Source organism: Hyla sarda, chromosome 2 (assembly GCF_029499605.1).
Source record: "Hyla sarda isolate aHylSar1 chromosome 2, aHylSar1.hap1, whole genome shotgun sequence".
Lineage (NCBI taxonomy): Eukaryota > Metazoa > Chordata > Amphibia > Anura > Hylidae > Hyla > Hyla sarda.
Window position 1 is genome coordinate 305995092 of NC_079190.1, and position 12974 is coordinate 306008065.

General features: G+C 43.6%; 1 protein-coding gene across 3 annotated transcripts in view; it reads right to left on the bottom strand.

Annotated features, from left to right (window-relative positions):
- Window positions 1-12974, bottom strand: part of LOC130356315 (myosin-binding protein H-like) — a 229518-nt gene that overhangs the window by 38270 nt on the left and 178274 nt on the right. For all 3 annotated transcript variants that reach the window (XM_056557634.1, XM_056557636.1, XM_056557635.1), the window contains exon 8: window positions 223-359. In XM_056557634.1, the coding sequence (XP_056413609.1) occupies window positions 223-359 (137 nt within the window). The remainder of the gene's footprint in view (window positions 1-222; window positions 360-12974) is intronic.

The window sequence follows — 12974 nt, forward strand, 5'->3', positions numbered from 1 at the left end:
ATCAGGTAATTTTTAGGACCCCACAACCTTCGTGAGGAGCCAGGGACGCAAACTTCTCTATTAGTAAGTTGAGAGAGGTCTGAGAAGAGGAAGCTGTAGAGGGCATCAGAGTTGCTGATGATTTGGGATTTCAGACCACTCAGAATATGTTTTAATAATACAAAATCTATTAAGTGACATTTTAATGGCATATATTATGTGCTAAATTTCAGATGTTCTTACCTTGGGACTGCCACGTACACTACAATACAGTTTAGTAGTATATCCATTTGTTGTTGTTCTATCAGTAAGGGTTTGAGTAAACTTTGGAGCTTCCGCAAAATCACATTCTTTATATTCTGGAGGCTTGTAAGTATTTTCTATAAACATATAAGAATAACAAAAGAATATGTTCGTTAAGTTAATTTGGGATTAATAGTTAATATTATAATAAAATACAGTACCCAAAGAGAGTGCAGTATGTCCCTGGCTGTCAAACAGATGCAGAGACATTCGAGAATTGGTTGTCTAGCATCAAGCATAACTAATATATGATGGATTAGAAGATGCAGCATATTAGTTATGCTTGACCACAGACAACCTTCTGAAAGACACATTGCTTTCTTTTGCATTGTATCCAGGACATAGTCATTTTTAAAACCAAAACCTAACCAATATGTAAAAATGGGCCTGTGCAAAATGTAAAAAAATAATACAAGACAGCTACACAGTTTATAATAAAAACAAACAAAAAAACTCTGCAGTTATGCTATAAATATTTCCATTTTTTCTTTATTTACATTTTAATAAAAAGAAAGCAATACCCCTGTCACCTACTGTGTGTATGTGACGCATTATTTTCAATAAATTTAATAATTTGTTATTTTTTACACACGCATTGAATCTACTTTGCAACAGGGAGGTAAGGCAGGCACTGCAACGGACTTCACCCAGCTGTAACTCGCAATTGCAGCGGGCCTCAGGAGTGAGACCTAGGATGATTTAACCCCTTAAGGATCGAGCCCATTTTTGCCTTAAAGGGGTACTCTTATTTTTTATCAACTGGTGCCAGAAAGTTAAAAAGATTTGTAAATTATGTAATCCAAAAAGAGGCACCCGGCACTGCTCGGCTCAAGCAACAATTCAATGCACGCTGACACCTTCCTACAGGTCCCGTGATAAATATTCAGCATATAGGTGGTGCTCACAGTAATACAAAAGAGAGTTCACTTCAATAAACTTCCAAGACGAGAAAGAAATTCACAGGGCACTCACCAATGCAGCAAACTTGTCCTTTATTTCACGGGTCCATACATCAGTGCGGAGACGCTCATACAGGTGTGCTTCTACAAACTACGGTTCAACAGGTTGAAGTGCGAAGTATCGCGAGAAACGGACCATAGTTTGTAGAAGAACACCTGTATGAGCGTGTCCGCACTGATGTATGGACCCGTGAAATAAAGGACACATTTGCAGCATTGGTGAGTGCCCTGTGAATTTCTCTCTCGTCTTGGAAGTTTAGATTTGTAAATTACTTCTATTAAAAAATCTTAATCCTTCCAGTATGTATTAGCTGCTGAATCCTACAAAGGAAATTCTTTTCTTTTTGGAACACAGAGCTCTCTGCTGACATCACAAGCACAGTGCTCTCTGCTGACAACTTTTTTTTTTTAAGTATTTAATTTTTGAATATTAACATACAAACATTACCAACCAGGGGAACAAAAACAGCCTCCCTTGGTTTCATACATCCACTGCAGTACAGTGGTCCCTCAACATATGATATTAATTGGTTCCAGGAGAACCATCATATGTTGAAACCATCATATGTCGAGTACATATGTCTATGTAAAAATGGTAATTGGTTCTGGGGCCTTGGAACCATTGTAAGTTGAATACATATCTCTATGGGAAACTGCTAATTGGTTCTGGGATGACCATTGTATGTGGAGTGTATGGGGAGTGTTTAACAAACCAGGGTGCCTCCAGCTGTTGCACAACTACAACTCCCAGCATGCATGTACAGCCATTGACTGTCTGGGCATGCTGGGAGTTATAGTTTTGCAACAGCTGGAGGCACACTGATATGGAAACATTGATGTATGGGGTGTATTGTATGTGATGTGTGACATCGCATACAGTACTATACCTTCAGGGGGGACAGAATGTCCTCCATTACGATCCTGCCGACTACAGCTCTATAGGAAAGGAAGGGGAGGGCAGCCAGCAGCTCATTGGATGCTTGCAGCAAGATGCTGCAGGCTATTGGCTATGGCTGCACTGGGGGGCGGGGCTTACACGGAGCTCACAGTGGAAGCCTGCGTGAGTTAGCAGGACAGCATGTGAGTAACAGGAGGCAGAACGGGGCACACGGGGCACATTAAACAACTATCTGTCAGATGCTGAAGTTGTCAGCGCTGTCAGATAGCTGTTTGTACAATGGCCCGACACACAGCAGCATCATATGTCGATGCTGCCTTCAACATACGATGGGCTCTGAGAGGCCATCATATGTTGAAATTATCATATGTCAGGGCCATCATAAGTCGGGGGGTCACTGTATATAAAAATCGAAAAACAGGGCATCCATCAGTGGTAAAAGGGAGTACTGATCAGAGACCCAGCAGGAGACAGCCCATCACAAATGAACACCCATACACTCACACATGCACACTTCCCGGCAGGCCCCCCACCCCCCAAAAAAAAAAAATGTAGCACACTATAGGAGACCTACTGGGACAAACTTGCCGGAGAATTAGCCGATGCATCAATGAGAAGCCAGGGGGCCCACACATCATTAAATTTCTTAGGACACTTGCGGCTAATATACAATGCCTGGTACATAGGGACATATCGGTTCACCAGGTTCAGCCATCTAGACAGGGGGGGGGGGGGGGGGGAGGTATACTTCCAAGACATCACCACCACCTTCCGAGCACAGAATAAAAGAAAACGGATCAGTAAGAGTCTATGAGAGGAAAAAACAAAGTCACTGATGACACCCAGCAAGTACACCGAAGGCGTAAGTATAAACGGGAATTCCAGATGAGTCGCCCAGAAGTCCATCACCTCCCTCCAAAAAGAGGCGATGACAGGGCACTCCCAAACCGCATGCATGAAGGTACCAACTTCTGAAGAACAACGAAAACAGAGGTCAGATTGGGAAACACCTATATGCTTCAACAGGAGTATAATACAGCCTCAGAACAGATCTAGATTGAATCAACATATCTCTACTACTAACAACCGTGGAGTAATATGAATTTTCAACCTCCTTCCACTGACACTGACAAACCCGGGACATCAGCCTCCCATTTCGGAAATGCCTGTGAGAAAGGGCAAGGTCCCAGCGACTGAAGGAGAGTATAAGACTGAGTGAGGGGCTTATAGAGGTCCATGGTACCCAGGAGAAGCTCCACTACTGTGCTTGAACTGTGTGCCTCAGCTGAAGATACCTATAAAAGGCATTCCCAGGGATGCCACAATGTTCCTTCATGTCTGAAAAGGACAGAAAAACCTGATCCTCTGCTAACAGGTGAATCACAAATCTGACTCCATGGGCACCCCAGAATCCAGCCTCCTGTAACCCATGTAGGTGAGGTAAATGTACATTCCCCCACAAGGGTGCTCTAGGAGATACTAGGGGTTGTTGAAATCTACTCGACACCATGGCCCACACCTTAGCTATGGTTAACCCCTTAACGACGCAGGACGTATATTTACGTCCTGCGCCGGCTCCCGCGATATGAAGCGGGATCGCGCCGCGATCCCGCATCATATCGCGTCGGTCCCGGCGCTAATCAACGGCCGGGACCCGCAGCTAATACCACACATCGCCGATCGCGGCGATGTGCGGTATTAACCCTTTAGAAGCGGCGGTCAAAGCTGACCGCCGCTTCTAAAGTGAAAGTGAAAGTGACCCGGCTGCTCAGTCGGGCTGTTCGGGACCACCGCGGTGAAATCGCGGCGTCCCGAACAGCTGATCGGCCACCGGGAGGGCTCTTACCTGCCTCCCCGGTGTCCGATCGACGAATGACTGCTCCGTGCCTGAGATCCAGGCAGGAGCAGTCAAGCGCCGATAATGCTGATCACAGGCGTGTTAATACACGCCAGTGATCAGCATAGGAGATCAGTGTGTGCAGTGTTATAGGTCCCTATGGGACCTATAACACTGCAAAAAAAATGTAAAAAAAAAGTGTTAATAAAGGTCATTTAACCCCTTCCCTAATAAAAGTTTGAATCACCCCCCTTTTCCCATAAAAAAAATAAAACAGTGTAAAAAAAATAAAAAATAAACATATGTGGTATCGCCGCGTGCGTAAATGTCTGAACTATAAAAATATATCATTAATTAAGCCGTACGGTCAATGGCGTACGCGCAAAAAAATTCCAAAGTCCAAAAAAGCGTATTTTGGTCACTTTTTATACCATTAAAAAATGGATAAAAAGTGATCAAAAAGTCCGATCAAAACAAAAATCATACCGATAAAAACTTCAGATCACGGCGCAAAAAATGAGTCCTCATACCACCCCATACGTGGAAAAAAAAAAAAGTTATAGGGGTCAGAAGATGACATTTTTAAACGTATAAATTTTCCTGCATGTAGTTATGATTTTTTCCAGAAGTGCGACAAAATCAAACCTATATAAGTAGGGTATCATATTAACCATATGGACCTACAGAATAATGATAAGGTGTAATTTTTACCGAAATATGCACTGCGTAGAAACGAAAGCCCCCAAAAGTTACAAAATGGCGTTTTTTTTTTTATTTTGTCGCACAATGATTTTTTTTTCCGTTTGGCCGTGCATTTTTGGGTAAAATGACTAATGTCACTGCAAAGTAGAATTGGCGACGCAAAAAATAAGCCATAATATGGATTTTTAGGTGGAAAATTGAAAGGGTTATGATTTTTAAAAGGTAAGGAGGAAAAAACGAAAGTGCAAAAACGGAAAAACCCTGAGTCCTTAAGGGGTTAAGAGGGGAAGAAGAAAGGATGACTGAGAGTGATACCGATAGAGAGTTAGTAAGAGATTCATACGAACCCATAAGCGCACCAGCCAAAGCAGTTGCAGAGTTCGACAGATCCAGGTCGATCCACCACGCTGCATAGACCAATTGAGAGGCAAGGAAATAATTATATACATCTGGGGCAGCTAAGCCACGACGCTTCTTAGGAGCCTGGAGAAGGGCCCGACCAAGTCTAGGATGTTTACCCTGCCAATAGAGGGATCCCAGAGCACTGCACAGCGTGCCTGAATATTTCTGGGGGGGAAGCATCGGGCCGAATGAAAAAGATATAAAAATTTAGGGAGGTAAATCATTTTGAAAATATTAATCATGCCTGCTAGTGACAGAGGGAGTGAGGACCAGGCAGTTAACCGCTACTTAGTGGAACATAAGAGCGGATCCAAGTTTAACCCTTTAAGGACCCAGCCAATTTTCACTGTTGGACCCGGCCATTTTTTGCACATCTGACCACTGTCACTTTAAGCATTAATAACTCTGGGATGCTTTTAACTTTCATTCTGATTCCGAGATAGTTTTTTCGTGACATATTCTACTTTAACATAGTGGTAAAATTTTGTGGTAACTTGCATCCTTTCTTGGTGAAAAATCCCAAAATTTGATGAAAAATTTGTAAATTTTGCATTTTTCTAACTTTGAAGCTCTCTGCTTGTAAGGGAAATGGATATTCCAAATAAAAAATTTTTTTGATTCACATATACAATATGTCTACTTTATGTTTGCATCATAAAATTGACGTGTTTTTACTTTTGGAAGACATCAAAGGGCTTCAAAGTTCAGCAGCAATTTTCCACAAAATTTTCAAACTCACTATTTTTCAGGGACCAGTTCAGGTTTGAAGTGGATTTGAAGGGTCTTCATATTAGAAATACCCCATAAATGACCCCATTATAAAATCTGCACCCCCCAAAGTATTCAAAATGACAGTCAGCGTTTTAACCCTTTAGGTATTTCACAGGAATAGCAGCAAAGTGAAGGAAAAAATTCACAATCTTCATTTTTTACACTCGCATGTTCTTGTAGCCCCAATTTCTTAATTTTTACAAGGAGTAAAAGGAGAAAATGTATACTTATGTTTGTAGCCCAATTTCTCTCGAGTAAGCACATACCTCATATGTCTATGTAAATTGTTCAGCGGGCGCAGTAGAGGGCTCAGAAGCGAAGAGGAGCGACAAGGGGATTTTGGAGAGTACGTTTTTCTGAAATGGTTTTGGGGGGGGCATGTCGCATTTAGGAAGCCCCTATGGTGCCACAACAGCGCAAAAAAAATAAAAAATAAATAAAAACACATGCCATACCATTTTGGAAACTAGACCCCTTGAGGAACGTAACAAGGAATTAAGTGAGCCTTAATACCCCACAGGTGTTTCACGACTGCATATGTAAAAAAAAAAAAAAAATTTTCACTAAAATGTGTGTTTCCCCCCCAAATTTCACATTTTTGCACGGGTTAATAGCAGAAAATACCCCCCCAAAATTTGTAACTCCATCTCTTCTGAGTATGGAGGTACCCCATAAGTTGACCTGAAGTGCACTATGGGCGAACTACAATGCTCAGAAGAGAAGGAGTCATATTTGGCTTTTTGAGAGCAAATTTTGCTCGGGGGGCATGTCGCATTTAGGAAGCCCCTATGGTGCCAGAACAGCAAAAAAAAAAAAACACAGGGTATACCATTTTGGAAACTGGACCCCTTGAGGAATAAAGTGAGCCTTAATACCCCACAGGGGTTTCACGACTTTTGCATATGTAAAAAGAAAAAAAAAAAAATTTTTCACTAAAATGTGTGTTTCCCCCCAAATTTCACTTTTTTGCAAGGGTTAATAGCAGAAAAGACCCCCCAAAACACTAGAACAGTGTAAGGGGTGTATATGTTGTTTTACTCTTTATTATGTGTTAGTGTAGTGTTTTTAGGGTACATTCGCACTGACTTGTTACGGCGAGTTTCCGGCTAGGAGTTTGAGCTTCAGCGAAAAATTTGCCGCAGCCCAAACTTGAAGCAGGAAACTTACTGTAAACCTGCCCGTGTGAATGTACCCTGTACGTTCACATATGGGGGGGGGGGGGGGCAAACCTCCAGCTGTTTCAAAACTACAACTCCCAGCATGTACTGACAGACTGTGCATGCTGGGAGTTGTACTTTTGCAACAGCTGGAGACACACAGGTAACAGAACCTAACTGAAGGTTTTCCAACCAAACTCAGTATTTTCCAACCAGTCTGCCTCCAGCTGTTGCAAAACTACAACTCCCAGCATGTACTGATCGCCGAAGTGCATGCTGGGAGATGTAGTTTTGCAACATCTGGAGGGCTACAGTTTTAGAGAACACTACAAATTCATCGCCAAACTGTGGTCCTCCAGCTGTTGCAAAACTACAATTCCCAGCATGCCCTGACAGCAAACAGTTGTTTAGGCATGCTAGGAGTTGTAGTTTTGCAAGATCTGGAGGGCTACAGTTTAGGGACCACTATATAGTGGTCTCAAACTGTAGCCCTACAGCTGTTGCAAAACTACATATTCCAGCATGCCCAAACAGCTGTCTGGGCATGCTGGGAGTTGTAGTTCTGCAACATCTGGAGGGCTACAGTTAGAGACCACTGTATAATGGTCTCAAACTGTACCCTCCAGATGTTGCTAGGCAACTCACCGGCTTCCGTCGGATCCAGCCGCACGTCATCGCTGCGCGCCGATCTCAGTCGCCCGTCCGGAACGGTAAATGGATCTTCGGCGCCGGTCCCAGTCGTTTCCCCGTCCTGCCCCGCCTATTTCGGGGTAAACGAAAGTAAACCCCCCCGCCCCCGATCTGCTATTGGTGGTCGCGTCTAGACCACCAATAGCAGGGATAGGAGGGGTGGCACCCGTGCCACCTCACTCCTATCGCTTCAGGGGGATCCTGGGTGTCTTCGACACCCGCGATCCCCCTTACATTCCGGGTCACCGGGTCAATATAGACCCGTAATGACCCGGAATCGTGCAAATCACAAGTGTGAATTCACTTGCGATTTGCCGTGATTGCCGACATGGGGGGGGTCTGAAGACCCCCCCTGGGCATTTGCACGGGATGCCTGATGAATGATTTCAGCAGGCATCCCGGTCCGATCTCCACCCGGCGCACGGCGGGGACGGGAACTGCCCATGCCGTAACTGTACGTCATGGGTCCTTAAGACCCAGGGTGTCGGGACGTTACGTTACGTCATGGGTCCTGAACGGGTTAAGGGAAGATAATCTGCCAAGGAAGCAGTGACCTCCACCCCCAGGTACCGAAAATGAGAGCCTAGTTGCACCCCAGCTGTAAGAGCCGAAGGGAGGGGAACCCCAGATGAAAGGGCCATCAATGATGATTTTGTCCAATTAACCCGCAAGCCCGAGATCGACCCAAACCGGTCCAAGAGGTCAATTAGGGAAAGGAGAGAACTACTCGCATCAGCCAAATATACCAATGTGTCATCCGCATAAAGAGAAACCTTCTCTACAATAGACCCCCTAGGGATGCCACAGATCGTAGGGTCATTACGGATGGCTGCCGCTAGAGACTCCACTGCAAGGGCAAAGAGAAATGGCGAAAGAGGGCAACCCTGTCTCGTCCCATGACCCAAAAGAAAGGGAGCAGAAACTTCCAGGTTGGTACGAATGCAAGCTAACAATTATAACAACCTAACCCAAGCACAAAACCGAAGACCAAACCAAAAAGCACCCAAAAGCTCCATGAGAAGGGCCACCCTACCGAGTCAAAGGCCTTATAAACATCAAGAATAACTACCACTCCAGCAGGAAAACTCTCCCCCACGCTGCTATATTAAGCTGGAGGCGCTTCACGTTCATATCAGTGGCTCTACTCGGCATAAAGCCCGTTTGGTCAGGATGAATGATGGAAGATATGACACCTCGCAGGCAAGTTGCCAGGACTCTAGCCAGAATTTTAAAGGGTACCTCTCATCAAATAAACTTTTGATATATTTTAGATTAATGAATGTTGAATAACTTTCCAATAGCATGTTAATGAAAAATATGCTTCTTTCTATTGTATTTTTTCCGATCAGTCCTGTCAGTAAGCATTTCTGACTCATGCTGGAGTCCTAAAAACTCAGAGCTGCCAGCCTGCTTTGTTCACAGCCAAACAGGCTGAGAACAAAGCAGGCTGGCAGCTCTGAGTGTTCTCCTTTGTGAACAAAGCAGACTGGCAGCTCGTAGTGTTTAGGACTCCACCATGAGCCTGAAATGCTTGCTGCCAGGACTGGTAGGGAGACCCCTAGTGGTCATTTCTTCAAAGTGGAAAATTAAAGAGAAAGAAGCATATTTTTTAATAACATGCAATTGTAAAGTTATTCTGCATACATTAATCTATAATATATCAAAAGTTTTTTTGATGAGAGGTACCCTTTAACCACTTAACGACGCAGGACGTATATTTACGTCCTGCGCCGGCTCCCGCGATATGAAGCGGGATCGCGCCGCGATCCCGCATCATATCGCGTCGGTCCCGGCGCTAATCAACGGCCGGGACCCGCGGCTAATACCACACATCGCCGATCGTGGCGATGTGCGGTATTAACCCTTTAGAAGCGGCGGTCAAAGCTGACCGCCGCTTCTAAAGTGAAACTGAAAGTATCCCAGCTGCTCAGTCGGGCTGTTCGGGACCGCCGCGGTGAAATCGCGGCGTCCCGAACAGCTGATCGGACACCGGGAGGGCTCTTACCTGCCTCCTCGGTGTCCGATCGACGAATGACTGCTCCGTGCCTGAGATCCAGGCAGGAGCAGTCAAGCGCCGATAATGCTGATCACAGGCGTGTTAATACACGCCTGTGATCAGGATGAGAGATCAGTGTGTGCAGTGTTATAGGTCCCTATGGGACCTATAACACTGCAAAAAAAAAAGTGTTAATAAAGGTCATTTAACCCCTTCCCTAATAAAAGTTTGAATCACCCCCCTTTTCCCATAAAAAAAATAAAACAGTGTAAAAAAAAAAATAAACAAACATGTGGTATCGCCGCGTGCGTAAATGTCCGAACTATAATTAAGCTGTACGGTCAATGGCGTACGCGCAAAAAAATTCCAAAGTCCAAAAAAGCGTATTTTGGTCACTTTTTATAACATTAAAAAATGAATAAAAAGTGATCAAAAAGTCAGATCAAAACAAAAATCATACCGATAAAAACTTCAGATCACGGCGCAAAAAATGAGTCCTCATACTGCCCCGTACGTGGAAAAATAAAAAAGTTATAGGGGTCAGAAGATGACATTTTTAAACGTATAAATTTTCCTGCATGTAGTTGTAATTTTTTCCAGAAGGGCGACAAAATCAAACCTATATAAGTAGGGTATCATTTTAACCGTATGGACCTACAGAATAATGATAAGGTGTAATTTTTACCGAAATATGCACTGCGTAGAAACGGAAGCCCCCAAAAGTTACAAAATGGCTTTTTTTCGATTTTGTCGCACAATGATTTTTTTTTCCGTTTTGCCGTGCATTTTTGGGTAAAATGACTAATGTCACTGCAAAGTAGAATTGGCGACGCAAAAAATAAGCCATAATATGGATTTTTAGGTGGAAAATTGAAAGGGTTATGATTTTTAAAAGGTATGGAGGAAAAAACAAAAGTGCAAAAACGGAAAAACCCTGAGTCCTTAAGGGGTTAATGTCAAGATTTGAAAGGGAGATTGGCCTGTAAGAATCAGGGAGCAAAGGATCCTTCCCAGGCTTCTCTGCTGACATCTATGTCCATTTTAAGAACTGTCCAGAGTAGGAGAAAATCCCCATAGCAAACATATGCTGCTCTGGACAGTTCCTAAAATGGACAGAGATGTCAGCAGAGAGCACTGTGCTTGTGATGTCAGCAGAGAGCTCTGTGTTCCAAAAAGAAAAGATTTTCCTCTGTAGTATTCAGAAGCTAATAAGTACTGGAAGGATCATGATTTTTTTAATGGAAGTAATTTACAAATCTGTTTAACTTTCTGGCACCAGTTGATTTAAAAAAAATAAAAAAAAGTTTTTAAAAAATTTCCACCGGAATACCCCTTTAACCCCTTAACGACCAAAGACGTATATATACGTCCTTGGTCGGCTCCCGCGACATAACGTGGGGTGACCCCGCATCATATCGGGTCGGTCCCGGCATGTATCTGAAGCCGGGACCCGGGGCTAATAGCGCTCGGCAGCGATTGCGGTGCCGCACGCTATTAACTCTTTAGACGCGGCATTCAAAGTTGAAAGGTGCGTCTAAAACGAAAGTGAAAGCTGTCCGACTGCTCAGTGGGGCTGACCGGGACCAACACAGTGAAAATGCGGTGTCCTGATCAGCTGGGACACGAGCGGAGGTCCTCTTACCTGCTTCCGGTGTGTCACTTCGGCGATTGATTGCGCCAAGCCTGAGATGCAGAGTTATGGCTTTGCAGTGAACAGTGCTGGCAATCAGTGTGTGCAGTGCTATAGGTCCCTATGGGAGCTTTAACACAGCAAATAAAAAGTGTAAAAAAAAAAGTTAATAAATGTGATTTAACCCTTTTCTTAATAAAAGTTCAAATCACCCCCCTTTTCCCATAAAAAAAACACCATGTAAATAAAAATAAATAAACATATGTGGTATCGCCGCTTGCGTAAATGTCCGAACCATAAAATGATATCATTAACTAAACCGCACAGTCAATGGCGTACGCGCAAAAAAAAAGTCCAAAATAACGTATTTTTGGTCACTTTTTATATCATGAAATAATGAATAAAAAGCGATCAAAAAGTCCGATCAATACAAAAATGGTACCGCTAAAAACATCAGATCACGGTGCAAAAAATGAGCCCTCATACCGCCCCATTCGCAGAAAAATAAAAAAGTTATAGGGGTCAGAAGATGACAATTTTAAACGTATAAATTTCCGTGCATGTAGTTATGATTTTTTTTCCAGAAGTACGACAAAATCAAACCGATATAAGTAGGGTATCATTTTAATCGTATGGACCTACAAAATAAAGATCAGTTGTCATTTTTACTGAAAAATGTACTGGATAGAAAAGCCCCCAAAAGTTACAAAATGGCATTTTTTCTTCAATTTCTTTTCCGTTTTGCTTTAGGTTTTTGGGCAAAATGACTGCATGCTGGGAGATGTAGTTATACAACAGCTGGAGGTACGCAACGACAACTCCCAGCATGCCGAGACAGCTGTTTGCACATGCTGGGATTTGCAGTCCCAGCATGCCCAGACAGCAAACAGCTGTGTGGGCATGCTAGGAGTTGTAGTTTTGCAACATCTGAAGGGCTACAGTTTAGAGACCACTATATAGTAAGAAACACACTGACGGCGGTTTATGGATGTGACGGACTGACCGCCAAAAGTGACTTCTCCTTCCCGATGACAAGCCCCAGCAAATCACAGGCAATATCCCCAGGCAGAACTAGAGATTATTGCATCCTTGTACCCAAAGAACCAGGCAACACCAGTCTTCAGGTATAAAATCAGAACCCTTTATTGTGGAACAAGTGTCTTCTTTTATAGGAAGGACATCACAGGGGGAAGGGTCAGTAAAGACAATACAGGTGACAGTGAGTCTGGGAGATAATCCAATGAAGGTGATTAGCTCTCCCTATACAGTGCCTTGAGTGCAAAAGGTGGAGGTGTGCAGAATTTGGACTGTATGCAAAAAGGGGAAGCATGTGTAGAATTAGTGCATTGTACAAAAGGCGAACCGTGTGCAGAAAGTGGACAGTGTGCAAAATGTGAACCATGTGCAAAAGGTGTATTGTGTAAAGGAGGTGTTCAGTGTGCAAAAGGTCGACCATGTGCAAAAAGGTGTATTGTGCACAGAAAGTGGAACATGTGAAGAAAGTGTATGAAAACAGTAAATAAAAGTATTTTAACTGAGCTTTATGTCACTGGACAACATCAACTGAGGGGCACAAACAGCGATGTCCCAAAGTCCATCCAAGCAGGCAGGGCGACTCCAGGATCCGTCACAGTGCTCCCCGTAATTAAA